At 37.1% G+C, this 24,342-nt stretch overlaps 1 protein-coding gene across 6 annotated transcripts in view; it reads right to left on the bottom strand.

Moving 5' to 3' along the window:
* ADAM22 (ADAM metallopeptidase domain 22) overlaps positions 1–24,342 on the bottom strand; it is a 236,023-nt gene that overhangs the window by 42,280 nt on the left and 169,401 nt on the right. For all 6 annotated transcript variants that reach the window (XM_047752655.1, XM_047752658.1, XM_047752653.1 and 3 more), the window contains exons 12-22: positions 23,714–23,798; positions 22,618–22,708; positions 21,337–21,388; positions 16,406–16,505; positions 13,781–13,852; positions 13,467–13,559; positions 9,334–9,414; positions 6,140–6,190; positions 5,852–5,915; positions 4,319–4,424; positions 1,796–1,915 (exon numbers count right to left, since the gene is read on the bottom strand). In XM_047752655.1, the coding sequence (XP_047608611.1) occupies positions 1,796–1,915; positions 4,319–4,424; positions 5,852–5,915; positions 6,140–6,190; positions 9,334–9,414; positions 13,467–13,559; positions 13,781–13,852; positions 16,406–16,505; positions 21,337–21,388; positions 22,618–22,708; positions 23,714–23,798 (915 nt within the window). The remainder of the gene's footprint in view (positions 1–1,795; positions 1,916–4,318; positions 4,425–5,851; positions 5,916–6,139; positions 6,191–9,333; positions 9,415–13,466; positions 13,560–13,780; positions 13,853–16,405; positions 16,506–21,336; positions 21,389–22,617; positions 22,709–23,713; positions 23,799–24,342) is intronic.

The following is a 24,342-nucleotide window of genomic DNA, read 5'->3' as shown; positions in this document are numbered from 1 at the left end:
TGTTAGATTCGTTCACCACTGAACCATGATGGGAACTCCAGGAGCACAATTTCTAATAGCTTCCTAAGAAGGGACACAGCGGAGTAAACTGGGGAGGAAATTGCATATCTAAATGTATCTCTACCTTCTACCCTCATTCGATTCACATTTTGCCTGGGTACAGAATTCTAGTTTGGAAATCATTTTCTCCATCGTCTTCTGGATCCCAGGGCTCCTGTGGCTAGTTCCTAAACCATTCTAATGCCTGAATCTTTTTTTTTTTTTTCCCCCTTTCTCCTCTCTGTAAACCGTTGGGATCCTTCTCTTTGTGCTAAGGTTCTGAAATTTCATAAAGATGTTTTGATGTGGCTCTAATTTCACTTACTGTACCTTGCACTTGGTGAGCCTGGCAATATGGAAATTCGAGTCCAACAGCTCAAGAGTTACTCTTGGAGTTACTTTTTGCTGATTTCCTCCCTGCTATTTTCTCTGTTCTTTATTAGTTCTATTCTAACTTGGTGAACGTTTCTCTATGTTCCCTTTCTTTGCCTCTTTTGCCCTATTTTCTGGGAGATGATTAAATTGAGTTTAATTTTTGCCATCATGTTTTTAATTTCCAACAGTCTTTCCTTTCTTCTCTGAATGTTCTTCATTGTAAAAATGAAGTATCTTATCTCTCATAAATGTTGATTGGTGGTTGTTTTTTCTGGTTATTTGTTTTTTATCTCTCTCTCTCTTGCTCTTGCTCTCTCTCACTCTCTCTCTGCTTTTTTTTTTCATGTTATTGTCTTTCTTCACAAATCCAATAATCTGTTCATATTTGAGTTGGGAAATTCACCAGACAGATGATTGGAAAGTATAGGACTTTCTGACTGAATATCAATGAGGCCACTTCTTTCTAACCCTGATATCAATATTGACTTCTGTCCTTCTGTTTAGAAATCTACAGTTTTATTCTTTGGGGACAGTAAAGAGCAAATCTTTCATGGGAGGGTGATCGATCCCCAGTTTAGCTGAATCAGGGAACTAATCTGTGGCTCGAGCAGCTTCCCTAACAACTTTACAAATCTTTATTTTAGCTCCTTCCCTGATCCCCAACTCCTTTCTCCCTCTTCCAGAAGTAGATGATGCTCCCATTTTTGAGCCTTTAGGGACTGAGAGTATATACTGGGTTAGGTCTTGGTTTTCCCCATTACTGACTCAGGAATTCAGCTTTCTCAGTTTTGATAATCATTTGCCACACATCTATTTATTTTCCACGTTCTAAAACTTTGCTGCTATGGTTTCCTTTCCCTTTCTCTGCTTCCCTGTGATACATGAATTCTAAAAAAAAAGTCCATTTAGATGGAGCTCCCTCGTGGCACAGTGGGTTAAGAATCCAGCATTGTCAGTGCAGCAGCTTGGGTCACTGCTGTGGTGTGGGTTTGATCACAGACCCAAAAACTTCCATATCCCACAGGCATGGCTTAAAAAAAAAAAAAATCCACTTAGTGTCATTTTAGTGGGATTTCAGAAGGGAGCAAAAGAAGATGCATATATTTCATCTGCAGATTTACCTAGAAATTATCTTTCATTTTCCTTAATGAGAATGAAATGCAAACTGCACTCTGTAAAACTTTACTGACCAGTTAAACATAACTCTGGCCATCATATACCACATTCAACTAATTCTTATGTCCTTTTCATCTCTTTTTCTATTACCTCTATAGACTAGTGTCTATTTCATCTTAATAACATACCAGAACTGAAAACAGAATCCCCAGGGGGGAAAAAAAAAACCATGACTAATGTTCTCATAGAATGGTTAGACATTTACCTGCAGTTTAACGTTCTTCCCTGCTGCACAACTAAGGTAGATGTGATTTCACCATCGAGCTCACCAAGCCTCGGGATGTTCCCAATGTTGGTACACAAAAGGTAACCACAAAGCACATCCCTGTGTTTAAAAAGTACCAAGTATTTACTTTAATTCTTTCCGCAAAGACATAGCGAACTCTGTACAGTTAGCTCAGCAAACTTATCTCCGTTTAGGATTTGTTTTTTTATCAATAACTATATTATTTCCTCAAATTATAAGCAAAATAAAATAAGCCCAAATTAGTTTACCCCTTGCTTTAAAAGGTGTCTTCTCCCAAACTCTTAAGCTTTTCCACTACTGTTAATTTAGTATTTCTCTAAAGGAAATCACCCATCAAATAAACTTTTACATCAAGAATCTCTTCCCCACCACACATCACTGGATATAATAAAGCAATTTTGGAACACTTGATAAGTGATTGAATGAACTTCAGATGAATATTCTTTGAGAATACAGGTCTTTCTTCAACCTGTTGCACCAGAATTAAAGAGATTATATATTACATATGTTTTGTAGATTCTCAACCACATAGGCTCATGATCCCTTTTTCAATGTATTTCACTATTCCCCCAGCTATCACACAAAAATCTAATTTAACACGTAAAACATTTTTGTGTTAATACTATCTTACATATTCTCTCTATTTAACATATTTAATTGTTTTTACAGATGACAATAAACACATACTCTAATAAATATCTTGTGAAGACTGATTAGCAGGCCAGCAAGATTATATTTAGAAATATTAGGCTTTATCAGATAGAAAAAGAAAAATTAAGAATTCTATCAAAAAACAAAATATATTAATTCTATCTCAAAAATTTTTTTTAAAGTTATGTCATCATTTCATTGCACCTACCATAAACAAAAATGCTTTTCCAATACAGAAAAGATACTCATTCAACATTTTTGTTGGCATTTACCAAACACTTTAAGATATATTAAAAATTAGAAAAAAATAATTTTTATCCTCAAAGAAATTATACTCTGGTTGAGAAGAGAAATCACACACATTAAATAACTATAAAACACAGAATTGGAGAAAAGAGCCATAAAAATAATACAAAGGGCTGTGGGAGTTCAGTAGAGAAGAGGGAGATAACTCTTTCTAGAGTAAATCCAGAAATAATTTACAGAGAAAGTGTCCAGTTGGGGGCTCTGAGGTTGGACAGTTTTGACTTGTGATGGAGCGAGTGTAAAAGGCACTTCATGAGGAATGAACAGCACAAGCACAGGTGTGGAGGTAGGACAATAAACTGTATTAGAAATGGCAAGTTTTCTAGAATTTGGAAAGGCAGAGAAGAAAAAGCAAAAAATATAGGTTGGGGGCAAATTGTGGAGGAGATACAGTGCTAAGCTGAGGTTCCATTTTGCTTGTTAAATAAGACAGTAGGACATCAGCAAAGTGGTTAAGAAAGAGATCCTACATCAGACTGCCAGAATTCTAGTTCTGCTTCTATTATACCATAAATACATGACCTTGGCCAAATCAATCACTGTGCCTCAGGAGTTCCCTGATGGTCTAGTGGTTAGGACTTGGTGCTTTCACCCTGAGATCCCACATCAAGCCACTGCATGCCATGGCAAAAAAAAAAAAAAAAAAAAATTACTTGTGTCTCAGTGTCTCAGTTTCCTCCTCCGTAAATTGTAAATCATAAGTCGGGGCCAAATGCCTTAAAGATTAAATGACATAGTTTATGTAAAGTGCTTAGCACACAGTGTGCACTCAATAGATATACTGGTATTATTCGTACTATTAATTTAGTATGTGGAACCGATGAAATTTGAAAAAAAAACTGATATAGTCAAAAAGATTTAGGAAAAGGTTATTTTGATGGGCGTATACTAGAGACCACTGGCATAGAAAATGATTCAGAGGCTTTTATAATAGTTGAAGAGTTGATATAGGTCTTAATTGGGATAATGTGACAGGGAAGGAAACGAAGAACTGAATTAAAGCCAAATTATGGAGGAATAAAATGGAAGAAAGAACGTGATTTGGCACTTGGACAATGAGGCAGAGGGAAGGTGGCATCAGGTATCATCCTGAAGCTTCTAAACAGTATAGTGAGAGAGTAAGACCTTTGGCAAAAGGAGTCATTTATAAAAGTCAGAGCCAGTTAATTCAATCTACAGCATCAAGCACATATTCTGTTGACTTTAACGTCTGTTGCCTTTGAGATGCTGGCAGGTGTCTTCTAGGTGAGAAAGTCCTGAGGCAGCTAAAGGCACAGCCTGAGCCTTAGGGCAGAGCTCAGGATGTATGTTAAGACTTGAGAGCTTTCTTGCAAAGATGAGGCTGGCACTTGGGAAGAGAGGAAGTGAAAAGGCAATAGAGTGCTTTGTGGGGTGCAGAAAACAAGAAAGTCCTGGTCACTCAGAGGTAGTGCCAAAGCTCTGGAAATCAACTATACTCTATAAAAATAAAAATAAAAAAAAATCAGGGCTTGTAACTAAGGGATACACTCACTAAATTCTCACCGTTTGTTGCACTGTATCCATGTGTCTTTGTCTTTCCCACAGTTACCCTTCTCAGTGCCTTCAATATTCAGTTTCTCATAGCAGTACTTATCTGATGCTGTCACCTCTGAAGCAGAACAGAGTTTTCTATCAGTGAGGGATATTCCATGTGAGCTGCTCAACACGTCTCTAGTAGGTGAGAAACCCCGGTGAGGGACTGCCCTTCACTGCAATGTTATCAGGTCCAACACCTGCACCCGCGGTTCACAGGAGTTCCCTTATAGTGCAACACTCTGTAGAATTTGGTCAATAATTAGGGGAAGACGCTACCAAATGGTTCACTGAATAAAGATGCTTTAATCTCAGTGCCAAATATAAAGCATGGACTTCCCACTCAGCAACTTTTATGAACCATAAAGACAAAGAGGGGTGCACTAGAATTAAAAAGTCAAGAAACAGCAGTATTTCCACCTTGTTCATCTATTCTAAACAGCTATAATTTTTTTTATTCTTTTAACCACATTTAAATAACATTGTAAATAACATTTTTAAGTCATGTAAGCATCTTTGTCAGGATTTTAATTTTCTTAAAGCCAAGGCTAATTGATGGATAACCCAAGAGTTAGATCAAAACAACATTCACAAACTAATCAAGAGATGGCTGTTGGGGTGTGTGTGTGTGTGTGTGTGTGTGTGTGGTTTCTTTTCCTACTTCTTGCTGTCAGCCACTATCCTTTTCTCAAGGGGAGGAAGCAAAAACCATATTTCTTTGTCCAGAGCATAAACCTACATAACTAAATTCTTCTCCTATCTCAGTGTTTCTGAGAGCATAGACCTCCCTTCTTAAAAGACTGCAGCCATTATTTGTGACAATTAATGATTTGATATCATCTTTATAGCTTGCTTTCTACTACAAATTATCTTTCAAAAGAGTTTAAAACACACAGTGTTTTCAAAAGGGCCACTAATACTTCTGGGAAAAAGTAACATTTAAATGTACATTCAAATGAAATACGATTTAGATATAAACATTACATATTTCTCTCTGAAAAATCCAACAAATTTTGAAAGGAATAACATTGACATTTCTTTCTGATATGGCAGAACCACATCAGCAGAAATTCACCTGTAACTAGGATAGGCAGGTGGAGTTTAAGAAAGAGAGTTAAGGGAGAAGAAGCAATTCTGGCTAAAATGCTACAGTTCTTATCCAAGAGTCCAGGGTCCATGTCCATCCCTTGTGTTGTATGGGTTTTGCCAAAGACACCCAGCTGAGGACAGCATATGAGGAGCTGACATACAGGTCTGCTCTATTCTCCAAGCTGCATGCCGGGAGTGGATTTTACCTGCCTGGCAACAAAGGCAATTTCTGTCCACAGGCACTGCCATCTAGCCAGGTACCTTTCTCTAATTTCTACAAAAGTGCCCCTGCGAAGATTGGCAGTGGCTTTGAAATCCCCTTGTCATAAAGTGGTTAAAATTTACTTCCAGCTCATATGTCCTCGGGCCTGATGCCCATACTTTGCAAATGATCAAGCCATCCTATTTACTCACTTTGCCCCCAGATGTACTTGCATTGTCTATCCCTGGTTTTACATCTTCCTCCAAAGCAAATTCCCTAAAATGGAAAAGCATACCCATTAGTGACATGATGTCTGCTTCCATCAGATAACTGAAAAAGTAAGTATGATGAGGAAAACCAATAGATGAGGATTGTAAAGCCCTTTTATTTTCAGAGTCGATCACAAAACATTTCATATGCTCCTCTTACTTTGATAAGACTTCAGTATTTCTTCTCTGCTGGTACATGTGAAACATTCGGGTAAAGATGAAGCTACCTACCTGGACACCATCACATGAATAGCCATCCATTTTATGAATATTGGGGGCACACTAGGAAAAGAAAACAGAGCTATGAACCAAATGCACTGCAAATCATCAAGAATTCCTTTAATGTTTTCATTTGTAAAATGAAGTTTGATGGTAAGTGGTGGCCTCTCAAACCATCTGAAGATAAAAACAAAAAAGATCAAGAGAAAACAAAAGAAAATGCAACAATTGGTGCATTTTTCCCTAAAAATATGGACCTACCAAAGGCAAAAGTAGTTCATTTGTAAATCCTTATCTGCAATGAAGAAGAACTGACAGCAATGACTCAGCTAACTTATACAGACACTTTAGTCCTCAGAGCTAAGAAAACAAAAATACAAAACAAAAGCAAGAAGGATGCCGTGGTTTTCTCTTTTTCAGCAGCAGAAATAGTGCAGCCCTTACATTTCCAATGACTCTCAAGCAAACCTTTTTCCTGGACAGGTTAGAAAAAGACATGCTTTATAGCCACCCACCCTGCCTTTTTTCGCCTTGTAGTAACTGCAGAAAAGATTGCAAAGCATTCTTATGTGGATATAAACACAGTGTAATTTTAAAATTTATTACACATTTTTCCTATCATTATACATAATTACATAATTACATTCTCATTTGAGAAAATTTATGAAAAGTAAAAAAGTAAGAAAAATAAAAGACAATATTCTATCATATTTCTACCACTCAAAGATAACTATATTTTTTATATTCTGGTACATTTTTCTCTACCTTTTCCTCAAAATGTGACTTTTTTAAACATAAGTATAATCAGGTTATAGATAATGTTTTATATTCTCTTTAATCCCTTTACTGTCATCATACATAGTTCCTCATGTCATAATCAACATTTTTGTAGGTATCATCTTTAGAGCTGTAACACATTCCCCTGAGCTAACAAACAATATAACCAATGTACTAAAATATTCACTTATAATTATCTCAAATTTACACTGTTACAACCAATCAGTGGAATAGGAGCATCTCTGTACTAATATTATTTTTAGATTTAGAATTCTTTTTTTTTACATTTTTATTTTTATTTTTAAAAATGTTTTATTGAAGATGTTCCTTCCATTTCTGCACTACAATGAAGTGACCCAGCCGTACACGCATATATAATATAAAATACAAATAATATATATATTCTTTTTTTCTCATGCCATTTTCCATCCTGTTCTAATCCAAGAGACTATACACAGTTCCCTGTGCTGTACAATAGGACCCCATTACTTATCTGTTCTAAATGTAATAGTTTGCATCTACCAACCCCAAACTCCCCTTCTCTCACGCCTCCTCCCTAGCAAACGCAAGTCTGTTCTCCATGTCCATGATCTGTTTCCGTTTTGTAGATAGGATTGTGGATTTAGAATTCTTTTAAAATCCCTTCTTATTGTATAATCAAGTTCCAAGAAGTTGCTCCAATATACTTTCCTTCCCAGAGCCAATGAGGTAATTTTTCATTGTGTCCTCATCATTACTAGGTGTTAGCTTAGAAAACCAATGCTAATTAGATGGTAAGAAAAGAAAATGCTTTTAGATGAAAGAACTTTAACCTCTTAGGATGACTACCTTTAAAATAAAGCATTCTTAATGGTTAAAGTAGACAGACCTCTACTAAATCCCTCTTCTCTAGGGAAAAATGATACAGGCAGTCTTCACTTTGCATGGCTCCAATACGCATGAATTTCAGTCACTATGGTTTTGTTAAACAACACCCTTACCCCCAAGGACACAGTTCCAATTCCAGTTACCAGAGCAGATTAACTGTAATTGCACAGAGCACAAACTTTGCTACTAGCTCTTCTGTCCACTGGCTGCTAGGTAAATAAGAGATGCCCATCATGGTCAGTGACTCTTGAGTCATTCCTTTTAAACTCTGTCAGTTCACTAAGCATCTGCTCATTCAGTTCATGCACAAACAACAAAGTATGTAGCTTGTTGTCTCTCTGCCTCTGGGTGATACCATGTGCCATCTCACAATATCAGATAATTGAAAGAGGAAACTGGCCCCAGAGGTGAGAGTGCAGCAAAGAAAGGAAAAGTGATGACACTGGGAGATAAATTGAAACCAAATGTGAATGACGTTATAGAAGAAAATCGCTGACTGTGGGGATGGAACGTTGATTCCCTATTCAGCAAAAAGCTTCACATTCACAACTTCACATCTCTTGGAACTATTTCATGACATTGAAAGTGCAAAGGATAAAATGTCAAAAGCTGATCCTAACTAGAAAGGACTGTGGTGACTGAATCAGGCATAGAGAAGATGCTCACTGAGTATCATAAGGTTTATGACCAGGAGAAGGCAAGCACAGCTCAAACTACTCCTGAGGGGTTTTTTTAACAAGGAAATAAAATAATTTTCAATGTTTGTTGTAATTGAATGTGCTAAATACTTATTACTTTATTTTTTCATTTCCCTATTTATTTAAAACCAACAGTAAGAGAGTTTTTAGTAATCTGACATTATCTAAAAATCACAGAACAATGGTAATTTTTTCTGTTGGTTACTAGGATGACTTTACATGGTTTCTGCTTGCATGTCCATTTTTATGCTTCTGCCCTACTATGCAAAGCAAGGACTGTCTACATACACATACACTGAAATCTGTGAACCCTTGTCAAAGTCCATCAACTTCCCTATCTTCTCTATTGACACCTACATGATAGTAAATTCTAGAGCAGCTATTAAAGGCAAGTTGTCTCAGATAAACAAGAGCCAAGGCTGATAAACAGGTCCGTTCACAGAACCCAATATTCTTGGGTCTCTCTGATTTGGTTGACTGCTATGGGAAGGCAGCTATGCTAACTACGACACCACCAATGGCTCTGGTTGACTGCTATGGGAACCAGCAGAAGAGAGTCTTTATTTCATCCTTCACTAGATAGATTAAAAGGCAAATGCCTTTGACTCTCTACTTAAGAAGAAAATAAAACAGCTAAGGCATTTCTACAGTATTAGGTTAGTTCAACATTAAGCATGTCATATATCTGCCTAAGCTTTGATTACTGAAACTTCAATTCCCGAAAAATTTAAAAAAGGAGAGCGAGAGGTGACATGAAAGACAAACATGAATATCTTGTCCATTTGCATGTCACCTGGGGGTCAGTACACTAAACATACTCCTACTTCCCCCACACTAGGTTTAGAGAAATCATTTATAAATTACCTGGCTTGAATTTCCTGAGCATGTTTCACGAATATCACAATCATTTACTGCTTCTCGGCACACAGTTCCCATAGGCTGAAACTAAAATGAACAAAAATCAATAGGCAAAACTGTCGAAGGAAAAAACTCTCACAGCATCACCTTTGAAAGAGCAAAAGGAATAGTTTTTCTGGATGGGGATATCTTAAAGCAGTTTAAGGTGGCAATCTGTGCAAACCACAGTCGCTGCATGAAATGTTTAAAGGTTCTCAGAGAGAGTTTCTCACAGAAAAAGCAATGTGCAGTCATCACACATAAGCCTTACAAGATTTTGCTAAAATAGGATGTGCTTGATGGTACATCTGGACCAGAAGGACAAGTCAGTCCAAGTTCTAGTAATTCTTCTTTCCAAACAGCTTTTGGATTTTCACTTCACCCTTCATTCTTACTGGCACCTTTACCATATTATTCTTTTTTACCTCATTGGCCAAGAATCTGAAGCTGCATGTTGGGCTGAATTGCAAAAGCTATTTCCTCTCATGCTTTCTTTTACCTTCCCTCCTGCCTCATTTTTATATAGATCTATAGCTTGGTCTTTCATTCCTTTTTTTTTTTCTTCTTAGGGCCGTACCTGCAATGTATGGAAGTTCCCAGGCTAGGGGTTGAATCAGAGCTGCAGCTGCCAGTCTGCATCACAGCCATCCCAACACCAGAACCAATCCCCCCTGCAACACATACCATAGCTTCCAGCAAGACCAGATACTCAACCCACTGAGCAAGGCCAGGGTTTGCATTCACGTCCTCATGGACACTATGTCGGGTCCTTAACCTGCTGAGTCACACCGGGAACTCCCTTTTTAAAAGTTTTTTATTATTTGTACCTGTGTATGAGAATTTTTTGGTCTGTTTTCAACTCCAATATTTCTGAGTTGTACAAATAAATTGTTGGGTTTGCTGGATTTATAAATTGCAAGAGTATTCATTATAACAAAATAAGCAAAAATATATTAAGTTATTATCTGTCTCTCCTCTTCAATCCCATTCTCTTTCCTGTTTCAAAATATTAATATTTGAGGCTGGATCCTTCCATGCTTTTATCTCTGCTCACACAAACATACACAATATTCTGGACAACCCCACCAACCCCACCCCACCCTAACACACACATTTTCATCTTCTCTCCCTTGCACACGACCCTTCCAGGCATTTAAGTTTCCTCCTGCTCACAAAATATGAACAACACACTGCCAACTCCAATCACGAGTTCAACAGATATTTTTTGAAAGATCCAAACAAAATGTATGTTCAGTCATTCATTCATTCATCAGATATTTACCAGGCACTTAAAATGTGCCAGGCATTTCCTAGCCGCTAGAGATTCAATGGAGAGCAAAGCACAAGAATCCTGCTGGCAAGGAACTTACCTTTTGCGGGGGGGTGGTAAAAAGGCCATGAGAATAAGGAAACAAGCAAGATAAGTTCATAGACTCTGGTTCTTTCTCCTTAGGATTGGTACGAGCTACAATTCTAGAACTTCCGAGGTAGAAAGAGGAGTGGATTTAAGGCAGGGTTTATATGGGAGTACAAATGCTTAGGAACTGTGAGGAAACTTCCGAAAGCAAGCACAGTGAAGAAGGACTGGTCCTAAGTGCAGGGATAAAGTACCTTCCCTGCCCTTTTGGAATGTACATACTAACAAAAGGAGAAGAAGACTATACAGGTAAAGAAGCAATATTTTACACCAGGGGTCCCCACCTTAGAATTTGAGGACAAACTCTGTCTGGCTGCCTGTTTTTATAAATAAAGTTTTATTTGAACACTACCCCACATGTCTTCCTGTATTATTGACGGCGGCTTTCAAAGGCAGCCTTGAGTCACTAAGAGAGACCTTATTATAATCACAAAGCTTGAACTATTTACCACTTGGTCCTTTACAGAAGATGCTTGCCAACTGGCTTATAGAAACACTATTATAAACACATAGAGAAGAAAATAGGGGTACAAGTGATTGCCCATTTTGTTCTTCTGTTCCCTCCCCCCATTCAATCTCCTGCCTCTCTCTGGTTCCTCGAGGAGCCCAGAGGAGGAGGCCAGTGTGGGTGTGGGGCAGAGAAAGTGTACCTGACCAGTAAAGCTGTAACTTATATTCTGGGATAGTTAATCATGCCATTTTATCTGATTATTTTGTACTTGTTCCTTGCAATAATTATATCACATATAGCCCAATTCTACAAATCCAAGGGAAAAAAAATGGCATCATTAAATGCATTTCATGGATGGGTAGACTTAAATATTGAGGATTAGAGTAAATGATTGGGAATCTCTAGACGGTAGTTGGAGACACTGACAGAATAAACAGCTGAAGTAGCCAAAATGAAAGAATGTCTGTTTTGCATTTGGTTTAATCTTCCTCTTTTAGAGAGTGCTTTCAGAGAACTCTGCCAGTGCCTTGCTTGTCTTAAAATGCTGCCAGAGACACAGTGGGAAAGTGGAAACAACAGAAATGACTGCCAGCAGATCTGGGATGTAATTGCACATTTATTTCTTATTGACTAAGTGAGCCTAGGCAGGTTATTCTGTCTCCATGAAATGGGGGTGGTTCAACTGGAAAAACCTGGATAATAATGCCCATCCCCAACGTGCGGCTATGAGTATTATCTAAGACAGAAGCCTCAACTAGGGGACACTTGGCAATGTCTGGAGACATTCTGGTGTCATGCCTGGGAAGACACTGCTGGTTTCTAGTAGGCAGAAGTCAAGGATGCGGCAAATACACTACTAGGCATGAGACACACCCTCACAATAAAGAATTATCTGGCCAAAAATGTCAACAGTGCCACTGTTAGAAATATACGATAATGTCATTTCAAAGTACTTAGCACAATCTCTGGTGTGGAACAGGGTACTTAATATGATGGATAGGTTCATACTTCATCTACTCTTATTCAAGTTAGTCAATCAGCAAATGATCACTCAGAGAGTGCTGTGGAGAGTTATCCATTCATTCGACAAATATTTACTAAGAACTTGCACCAATTACTGTATAAGTGCCTGCATCTGCCTCCATAAAATGTACAGACTGAAGGGAAAGAAAGATATGAAACCTCAGAAATAGTGTAGAATATTGTATCTGATTATATATGAGTAGAGAAAAAAGAAATAGATTGCTTTGAGCAAGGTAAGCCCCAAATAACTGAAGTCTCGATGTAGATTTACATATTTGAGGACAAGTATGTGGATACTGTTGGGAGGATGAAAATAGACAAGGTGTGTAAAAATGCATTAAACTTTCATGCACAACACAGGAATGGTGTTTTAATGTCTAAAGGAATTTCTTTTGTTCCCTCAGCATCTAATGCAAGGGATATACCAGGCTGAGTGAGCACCAAGAAAAGAAGAATCTACTGAATAGGCCCTTGGCTTTACAAAATAAGAAACACATCATTGAAAGAATACTTTCATTCAAGTTATATTACCTTATATTATTATTATTGTTATTAATTATCAATATTAAATACATTTTTTTTTCCTCTACTGATATAAGTGGTTTCATTTAAAGTGCACATTCTTGGAGTTCCCTTCATGGCTCAGTGGTTAACAAAGCCGATTAGTATCCATGAGGATGCAGGTTCGATCCCTGGCTTCACTAAGTGGGTTAAGGATCCAGCGTTGCCATGAGCTGTGGTGTAGGTCTCAGACATGGCTCGGATCCCAAGTTGCTGTGGCCATGGTGTAGGCTGGCAGCTACAGCTCTGATTCAACCCCTAGCCTGGGAACCTCCATATGCTGTGGGTGTGGCCCAAAAAAGAAAAAAAGAAAGAAAGGAAGGAAGTGCACACTCTTCAGGGAGGCAGTAGAGAGAGGACCAACTCTGGGATTACAAAGGTTAAGTCCTAGCTCCTGACTTACTTGGTATAAGACTGTGGGCAAACTATTTAATCCCTACAAACCTCAGTGTTCTCATCTATTTAATGGGAATAAAAATAGTAACTACACCTCACAAGATTTGTGAGGCTCCTGTAAAGCACCTAGCCCTTCATCACTCAATATACGTGAGCTCTTACTATTGTCTGTAGCCTACCCTGACCTAGCTTAACAATTTCATCAACGATGTCCTCTTTCTTTCAGCTGGATATTAATCCACATTTATTTACCTTGCACTTTTTACAACAAAGACCATCACTGCACTGGGAGTCTTGAGTCAAGGTGCATTTCTTACAGCACTCTGCTCCTTCAAGGACACATTCCTAAGGAATATAAACATTTGCAAAACATCAGAAAATGGTGTCATTCTCCTGAAAGTACCAGGGTATTTTCTAAAATAACCAGGCAACCTCACAATAACCATCTCTCTTCCACAGATGTTTTGGAATTTCTAGGGCTAACACTTGCTCTGTATGTCTCAGTGCACGGACCAGGAACAACCCCAAATAGCCTAAAGCAATCAGCCAAACACCCAAAGACTTACTGCTGGGGTCCCACAGTCACACTCCTCTCCAGTTTCAATGAAGCCATTGCCACACTCAGGAGGATCGAGAAGCTGTGGGATAAAAACCAAAGTATAGAAAAATCAAACACCAAAGGCCTTATGAGAGACCACGAGTGCTACACCTACACTTCCGGCCTGTCGGTCATTCCAAAATATATTTTTATTTTCCTAAACTACAAAGTAGGACTTAGGAATTTTAGACTTAGAAACTTTAGAACATAAGTGTCTTAACATTGTTTCCATTTCAGATTTAACTGTATTTATATATAAAACATACATACCATGTAGGGTCTGATAAGTGCCATCAAAATAAAAGATGACGGATGAAGCCACTGACTAAAACCAAACCAGATGAACCCCTGAAATTTCATTCCAAACAGGAAGCAAGGGATATGGAGTCAGAATGTCTGGATGCAAATCATGGCCCTGTCACTTATCCTGGGCAAGTGGCTTGCCATCTCAAGAGCCCAAGTGTTTTAATATTTGAAACAGGAATAATAATATTATTAGCTTCCCATCTACATAATGAATTGTTGTAAGGATCAAGTTCAATAATCTGAAAAGCCTTTTATTAACTGTATTTCCTTGTGAAGCAAAAATTATGTCACGGACAAAAAGGAAACATCACCAAAATTAATAAATCCATTGATTTACTTAACACAAAATAGAGCTCTTCCAGTTAGCATAGCTCTGCAGAAAACAGAAATAATAATTTGCCTCAGACACAGAAGCACTTTTTGGCCTGTACAAGAGTATATTTTAAGACTGTTTCATTTTTTTAACTTTCCACTGATTTTATCATCTTTTGAGTATAATTTTTCTTATGGTGATAAGCAAAATTAGTAAACAGTAAATAGTTGCTACGTTCCAGGTGTATAATATTCATTCAAAAGTTAAAATAGATTTGCATATTTTAGAAAGGAAGTGAATACACACCTATTAGCAGCCACACATACACACACACACACACACTTTCTTAATCGACTAGAGGGAAAAAACAAAACAAAATCAAGAAAGCAACAACAACAACAGAAATCCCCACCTAATTTCAAATACTCTCTCCTCTCCTACAAAACAATCAGTTCATTCCTAGATTTCATTTTCAGTTGAAAAGGATCATAACAAATGAGGCAACTTTGAAAGCCAAAACTAAAACTAATCCAGATGAAAAATATAGTTCTTCTTTTACACTGGGTTCAGAATAATCAGTTATTTTGATTTAACAACTTGACTTGTTTTTCATTTACAGTGGCAGGAATTTAGTTCCAATATTCCTTCTGAAACTTTTGCAAAGACCCTTAAAACTGTCGATTTACTTTTCAGGGCAGGAAATTACATTTCCTAAATTTCCCTGGAGTGAACGGAGAATAAAACCAGGTAAATGATTACACAGGCAATGCCACACACTGCTGTGATGGAGGAACGTGCTTCATGGTTCACATTCTTCACAAGAACAGAACATTCTTCTTTATTTTTTGTTTTATTTTTATTTTTTAAATCAATAGACTTTATTTTTTAGAGCAGTTTGCATTTTACCGAAAAGTTAAGGGAAATACTGATATTTCCCATATACCTCTTTCCCTCCCTCAACATACACCATTTCCCCTATTATTAACTTCTAACCAACACAGTGTGGCACATTTGTTATAATTAGTGAGCCAATATTGATACATTGCTGTTAACTAAAATTCATAGTTTTCATTGAAGTTCAATCCTTGAGTTGCATATTCTGTGTGTTCTGACAAGGGTATAATGAAGTGTATTGACTATTATACTGTCATACAGAATAATTTTATTTTTTATTTTTTATTTTTTAATTATAATTTTTTCCCCCACTGTACAGCAAGGGGATCAAGTTATCCTTACATGTATACATTTTTTCCCCCACCCTTTGTTCTGTTGCAATGTATCTAGACATAGTTCTCAATGCTACTCAGCAGGATCTCCTTGTAAATCTATTCCAAGTTGTGTCTGATAAGCCCAAGCTCCCGATCCCTCCCAGAACATTCTTCAACATGTGAAGTCTTCCAAATGCATGAAGAAGACGTGCTTTCAGTCAGTAACCAGAGAATGCTCTGCAAGCTGTAAAAGCCGGTGAGAAAGTCTAGGTACAGAAAGACTTTCTTCTTTGCTGCTTTAAGCAAACTTGGTTTCTATACTGAGAAATACTATCATTTTCATCCTACTGCTCATTCTGAAAGGCGGTGGTGGGGAGTGATGAGAAGAGACAGGGTCCCTCTTCTACTAGTATGAGCTGGGATTAGGTATCCAAAGATGGGGGGAAGCAAGAAGAAAATGAAAATGAAAGGCAAGGTGAAACCATATTTATAAGCTAACCCTGAATTCTTATTTGGCCATATAAAAAGAAAATGGATACTTTTTGGAGAGGAAAACTCTAATTTCTACCTGCCTTTTATTTCTATCAGAATAGTCCAAAATACTCAAGATTACTTCAACTTAGAAATGCAGATATTTAGCATATCTAGAATATGTACATATAAGCCAAGTCCAAAAGCTTTCTTTTAAAAGACACAATGAATGAAAATTTGGGCTTACAATACTTTAGAAAGATTAATAACTAATAACTCTGACCCCACTTATTACCTTAGAAGGTTTGTTGAAAAGGCAGGCACCACCTCCACTATTCAGGAAGTCATGATACTCTTCAATATTACACTGGGTGAACTTTTTAGGAAGGTAATACCTATGACAGAAAAGAAAAGCGATAGCAGGGTATAATTTTGGTCTCCTTTGTTTATAGATTGGTCTTAAAACTGAACATTGTTAAAACTGTACATTAAAAAGAATAAATAAATAATAAATTCCACTTATATACAACCTTTGTATTCAAGTCATAACAATTTTTTCAATAAGCTCCTTTCTCAATTCTTCATTTGGTGACTAATGGTAAGTAAGGTTTGCTCCTTATTTACATTCAAAGGAAACACACACCCATAGTATCTGTAATTTCCAACCAAGAGAATCAGGCATGACGTATTCCAAAATGAGTCTTTCTTAAACATTAAACCTGGGCTGAAACCCAAACTGCAAAGCATTCTGCAAAATAACTGACCCATAATCTATGAATGTCCAAGTCATGACAGTCAAAGAAAGACTGAGGAAGTGCTCCAGACTGAAGAAGGCCAAGAGACATACACCAACTATGATGCCTGATTCTGAACCTTTTGCTACAATGACATTATGGAAGCCCAGGGCTGACTTGCATGAGGGCTCAGAATTAGATGATTTTCTTGGTTGTATTGGGGTCTTACAGGACGATGCCTTTGTTTGAGGAAATGCACATTAAGTCAGGTGTTTGGAGGTGAGAAGCACCATGTTAGAACTTATAATTTAGAGACAAAAAGGTTCTTTATAACTATTCTTCCAACTCCTCAAGTTTCAAATTGTTTCAAAATACAAAAAAAAAACTGTATCCTCCCCACTAAATCAAGGGTCAATAGAAAAGGAAACCTGGTGATAACATTTTGGCAATATGCACTAATAATCTTCAGAATGAGAAGTATCCTTAAATCTAGTAATTTTACTTTTAAAATATTTTCTTGAGGACTTAATTTGCTATGTGTGCAAAGATGGCTGAATAAAGATATTTATGGTGGCACGATTTATAAATATAATAATTTCATTAAAGCAAATAACATAAAAATAACATAAATGTTTAATACTAGAGAGTTATTACCTAAACTGATGTATTAATAAGATAGAATACCATGTAGTTAGTAATAATCATGAGGTTAAACAATGAAGACTCAGAAAAATTCTGACTACATAGTAGTAAGTAAAAAATGAATAAACAGTTACATCTGACATTATCCAAACTTTATAAAAGACAAAAAGAGAAAAAGAAAAACACAAAAATACTGGATTTGAAACAGTATTATCAGGGACTTCCCCTGTGGCACAGCAGGTTAAGGATCTGGTATTGTCACTGCAGTGGCCCAGGTCACTGTTGTGGCACAGGTTCAATCCCTGTCCTTGGAACTTCTGTATGCCACGAATGTGGCAAAACGGACAAACAAAAACCAAAACACCTCAACAACAACAAAATAACCCCACAGTATTATCACCTGATGGTGAGCAAAATGATGAGAAAAGAGGTGATAAAAATTTTCTATATTTTTCAAGAATTATTTTACATGGAGCATTTAAAAGTGAGAACACAATTAAGATAATAATGGATGGTTTTTATAAAGTCTCTCCCCCTGGGCTGTCCATTTATATTCCTACTTTTTCCAAGCAATTTTTAACAGCTAACTTTCACGTGAGTTGATTAAAGGAATTTACACGTATTTACCCTAAACTCATTTAACACATATTTCATGCCAAAATCTCCAAATAAGGCTGTCTTGGGTTTAAATTGTCTAAACTATTTTATTTTGTTCACTTCATTTTCTTATTAAGTCATAAACTCTATTCTTTATTTTACAATTCTCTTATATATAAACTTCCTTGTTTGTTTTCAATGTCTTCACTTCAGCCAATGTTTTTAGTGCCTTATCTGTAATTCATCCTACACATCCCTGGCCAGGGTTCTGGAATTTAAGGAGGACTTTCTTCAAGCTCCCTCTTTATCCTACTAATCAAAATCAGAGGTGACTCTTCTGCTGCCAAAGAAGAAAGTCACTAATTTTCAATGTTAGACCCTTTGACATCAAAGTCTAGTTCAGCCTCTGCCCTGCATAGGCACCATCAGGGGCTATAAGGCTACCCATGGTCCAGGTGCGAGCTCAGTCTGCTCTCCAATACTGAAGGGAACTCTTGTTAAAAAAGGGAAGCTTTTTTAACACGAACAGTTGTAACTTATAGATTGCTCTTACCTTTACTATGCCACATCTGATATCCTATAGCTGCCACACACAGTTCTACATTATTAAGTGTACCACCAAATGAGACTAATCCCTCTACCATAGCATGGTCCTTCAAATCACCTGAAACAGATATCATTTCTCTCTCTAGGCTTGGTCCCCAAACTTGTTTTTTTTGCAGGGTAGCAAATCTATTCAATGCATTCTTAAATTTTTAATTCTTATACCTTTAAATAGGACAGTCTTCATTTCAACAATGCTTTCCAACATTTAGCAGCACAGAGTACTTCAGAGAGTAGAAGTGGGAGGAAATGGACCCAAGGGAAATATTTACCCATAATTAGTGCTGACAGGTGATGTTTAGGACAGATCAAATGCTATATAACATCACACCAGACAATGCTTTATGTAAAAAGCATTTCTCTTATCTGCATCTATTTGATGCAATAAAATTTCTAATGCAAAGAGGTATACATATCCAAATGCAGCCATTGCTTTTGCTGCATGTTATGTTTACTGCCAAGCAGACTGTCTATATATGTTTTTTTAAGATAATCTGAATAATCAGACAAGGTTAAAAAACAAGAACCCCCAGCATGGAATTTAATACTTGTTGGAAAATTACAATTATAGACAAGAACATTTATCATTTCCTCTTAATACTAAACAGAAAGTCCAAAGATACTTTGAAACTTATTTTAAATACATGTTTGCATGTACATTTTATCATCTACTCTCCTTACTGTACATATATTGGGAGTTCAAATTTCAAATACAAACAATACACATTTACTGAAAAACATGTCTGTACAAAAGAGTATGGTGTAAAGTCTGAAAAAAATAAAAATTAGTGTAATATGTAATCTTAAAAAGTTCACAACTAATTGTTGAGAGGGAACACAAAAACATACAGAATTAAATTACAATGCAGGAGTTAAAAATCATAACAACTCTCCAGTGGGTAGAAAGGTGGTTAGATGGGAAAAAATGAGAACTTAAGATGAAGAGAATATGTTAAAGAAATCAAAAGAGGAGTTCCCGTCGTGGCGCAGTGGTTAACGAATCTGACTAGGAACCATGAGGTTGCGGGTTCGGTCCCTGCGCTTGCTCAGTGGGTTAACGATCCGGCTTTGCCATGAGCTGTGGTGTAGGTTGCAGACGTGGCTCGGATCCTGTGTTGCTGTGGCTCTGGCACAGGCCAGTGGCCACAGCTCCAATTCGACCCCTAGCCTGGGAACCTCCATATGCCGCGGGAGCAGCCTAAGAAATAGCAAAAAAAAAAAAAAAAAAAAAAATCAAAAGAGGTAGGAAATTCATGAACAATTATGATGAACATGCTTTTAACAGGCTGAAAAATCCATGTGGAATTATAGTAAATAAATAAAAAAACCTCGAAACCCAAGTACAATTAGGGTAAGCAAACCACATGAAGAGTAGTGGAAAAGGAGACTGCAGATGAAGATGAAGACAGATTATCCACATCTAAATACTGAAGGAAGGAATGTGAACCTTATTCTTTACACAGTAGAGACTCACAAAAGTTCTAAGCAGGAGAGTACCATGATTCACGTGTTGGACATAAAAATTCATATGCATTAAAAGAGCATATGAGAACTCTAGGTCATTGAGTGTGTGTGTGTGTGTGTGTGTATACATCAACATGGATGAATCCTACATAGAGCTGATCAAAAAAATAAGTCATAGAAGAATACATATGTTATGATACCTTTCATATAAACTGAAAACATGCAAAGCAACGGTATGTATTACATCAACACATGAACACTAAAAGTATAAAAAAAGACCCATGAATGACACAAACCAAGTTCAAGACGGTGGTTACCTTAGTGGGGCTGGGACCGAGAAGAGAGAACACTGGGGGATTTAACTATGCAGGCAATGTTTTGTTTTGTTTTGAACTAGGTGACTGTATACAAGTGTTCGATCTTTTATTCTTTATGCCTTTCAGTTAGGATAGACATGGAGTTCAGGAGGGGAGAGAGGGAGTCTGAAACCTTCTGAAGTACCTGGAACATTATCGAAATAATAAGAGCACAAGATGATAAAAGTTTAAAGTTGGGAGGTAGTGATAAGCTTGGCATGTAAGGGATGGCTGTAAAATTTACTTGGCAAGACCAAAACATTGGTGCCTGGTCGTGTGTTGAGGGTAAGGCAGTATGAAAATGAAAACTTTTCTCAGGAGAGCAGACCAGGCACAACTCCTTCCACTCCTGAGTCCCAGGAGTCCCAGGAGTCACCTGAACTCAGCCCTGTGGGAGCACTTCCACCACAGGCTTCCACGTGCTGATATCTGAGAAAGCTGCTAATCCAGGCTCTTTTGTGGCTTTTGTTTGTGAGACACACCACTGCTTATAACTCGTGTAATTAGAACAGAAGAAGATAAAAGGAAAAGGAATTAGAAGGTAAGCCATCCAAAACAAAGCTGTTCCTTATTTCTTGCATTTCCAGCCTCGATTCGAGATTAAAAATGTCTTTGATCTACTGGCTTAATGACAGCAACTGTTTTCACTCTTAAGAGACTATTTTGTGAAAATACATCACCTACAAAGCCACTGAGAGAATTTACTTCCAGTTTTCTCTTAAACGCCTGTGGCAAGGCTCCCCCCTAAGTTACTGAGTGTTATCCTCCTACGACACAGCAGCACATCAGGGAAAAGAAAAGAGAGTTATTTTCCAAGAGAAGTGGCTCACCCGGTATCTCCCATTATGCATCCAGACCACGTGTCCTCACATTTACACTCACCTAAGAGTAAAGGGATACATATGCCTTGTCACAACGTGAAAACAGGTGCATTCGAGCAGTTCCTATTTTAATGAGTATATGTTCACTTTATTCCCATATACCTTTAAAAAAGTAATACCAGATTTCTAATTTTCCTTATAGTTGAAGTGTTTTATGCAATGCATAACAACAAAAATCTCCCTTGACGCCATCGAGATTATATCATTGTTACTAAAATAAAACCTTTTGATATTTTAACGAGTGGCCATATTTTTAAAGCACTCACTGAAAATGGCTTAACAATCAAATGCTAATGAAAGAGTGATGCACAACTACGGATTCTGGTTTCATAGGCCTTTATGGGAACTGTCACAATTTCCTGTCCATTTTACAAACATCTGTACCCAAGGTTGCTGGTAGAAGGTAGGACAGTATACTGGTTAAGCAGAAGGGCCTCAGAATCAGAAATACCTGGGAGTTCAAAATCTGGGCTCGCCACTTAATATATTTATGATCTTAGAGACATTTACCCTTTTAGTCTCTTTATCTGTAAAATGGGGCTAATTGTGGATATCTTGCAGGATTATCTTGAGGATTAAATGAGCATCTAGATGTAGCTAATTCTGGCATTCAATTGTCTGTGATATTACGAGTATTTCAGAAATGATAATAGTTATAATTAATGTAAACAATGATGTTTATAATATGTTATTAAAATAATAAAATATATACAGTTATAATCAACTTACTCTAAATATACAGCGTTCAACCTTTCCTGGTAAAGTAAGTTTACCTACTTGGGAAAATATATTCATTGAAAACGCTAAATCTAGCATATTTTACTAGGTCCATATTTTACTAAGTCCTTTATCACATCTGATCCTGGCAGGCAAGTTCTACCTCTGTAGCTATACTAAGAGATGCTTTAAATAAACCATAATAAAATAGTGTGCCTTAAACCTGTGTGTCCACACTATTTAAAATGACCAAACTATGTCCTTTTTTAGGTTAAATTCAACTGTGAATTTAAGATCACATATCTGTAAATGTTTATTATATACAGAAAAAATTTCATCTGTAACTTAAATATTAACATTTATATTACTTTTGGAAAAAATATTTTGTGCCCAGGCTATCTTTATCACTCAAACTCTTTTGATTAAGAATGAATTACACAATCTCATTCATCAAAATGTTTTACAGATTATCTACTTTAAATACAACTAAACCACACATGTACTTAAACTTACCACTTGCTAACTTTCTTTTGTCTGAGATAATTCCAATATTATGGGCCAATGACTGGGCAAGTGTAACTGCCATTAAATCCGTCTTCCCAAACTGAAAGACAAAAGCAAAAATAAAATACAGGTAAATGCAAAAGTCTTTTTTATTAAAGATGGGCCAGGAAAAAAAAATGTCACAATATAATTAAAAACAAATAATTTCTAAGCATTTTATTTAGCAGAGGTTGAAGGCACATGGCTAGTGCTGAACTATGGAGCATTTGGGAAGAAATAGTAAGAAATAAATCCATATTTGACTAAGTCTTATAGAGAAAACTAGAAGCCAGGGAATCATTAACTTTGGATTTGGAAGCTTAAATCTAACTTTGATTCCAAATTTCACTAATGGCATTTCTGAAAAACTTAATACTTATGTACAATTAAGCCAGTCTTTCAGATAAAAGGAAAGTAAAGGTGTAACATATTTGGATCTTGTTTATCTTTGTGTGTCCATCAGCACTCCTGAAATCTCCAAAATGAACAGAATGTGGCTTCAGAAAACAAATGATATCAGTCATAGGAAGTGGTGATGATCTTTGGCTAAAAGAGGGGTATTTTTTTTTTCAATATCTAGCCTCCCAAAGATTTGGGTATTTTTCTTTTAGATCATTTCCATCAAGTTTAATGCCTTAGGGACAGAAGTAACCCTTTGGAAAACCTAGTCTATTTTTCTTCCAAAAATCTGAAAAATAATGAGAAAGAAAATTTTCAGTTGGATTGTTAAGTAGTCACCCGATGCTTCAGGGGATTCCTCGGTTCTCTGGAAAATCAGTCAAAGTGATAAACGGGGCCTTCTTTTTAATAAAGGTAAAGGTAAAAACCTTCTCCCTGTCATCTGTGAAAGCTAAACTTGGACATTATTCTAAGTAGCACATGAACACAATTATCTGATATTCCATTACTTCCTCATTCTGTCCTCCGTCGTTTGCAGTAATCATATTGGTTGTTATAAAATAATAGTATCTGGAGTATGTGGAATACTGAGGAATGGTCTCTTAAATATTAGGAAAACACTGTCAGCCATCAGACCACTTTGTATTGTACACATGTTCACACCTACTTCATTCACGCCTCCTCCTTTCAGCAACGAGCAAATGCCACCAATATAAGCTGCCCCGCTCCGGCTACTCTCAAATTGACTTCCCCTTTTAGAAAAGGAAATGAAAAATGCTTACTGCTCACAGTTCAAATATCATAGCACCTCTCATTGCTCATTTAACACACTTATTTTCATAATGTACATACATTACTGTATATTCCTCAGGGAGGGATAGGAAAATTGTTTACCACCATAACCAAATGAAAAGGCTTCTGAGGGATGTTTCCTTACATGATCAGTGTATGTCTTAAATAGAACTATACCTATTAAAAGAGAATCTCTAACATGAGGTACCCGTCTGTGGCATTTCTGTCAAAAAGCACATAACTTGAGGAGTTCCCGTCGTGGCGCAGTGGTTAACGAATCCGACTAGGAACCATGAGGTTGCGGGTTCGATCCCTGCCCTTGCTCAGTGGGTCAAGGTTCCGGCGTTGCCGTGAGCTGTGGTGTAGGTCGCAGACGCAGCTCCGATCCTGCGTTGCTGTGGCTCTGGTGTAGGCTGGCAGCTACAGCTCCGATTGGACCCCTAGCCTGGGAACCTCCATATGCCGCGGGAGTGGCCCAAGAAATGGCAAAAAGACAAAAAAAAA

This window comes from Phacochoerus africanus, chromosome 11 (assembly GCF_016906955.1).
Source record: "Phacochoerus africanus isolate WHEZ1 chromosome 11, ROS_Pafr_v1, whole genome shotgun sequence".
Classification (NCBI taxonomy): Eukaryota; Metazoa; Chordata; class Mammalia; order Artiodactyla; family Suidae; genus Phacochoerus; species Phacochoerus africanus.
This window is presented reverse-complemented; position numbering and strand designations above follow the sequence as displayed.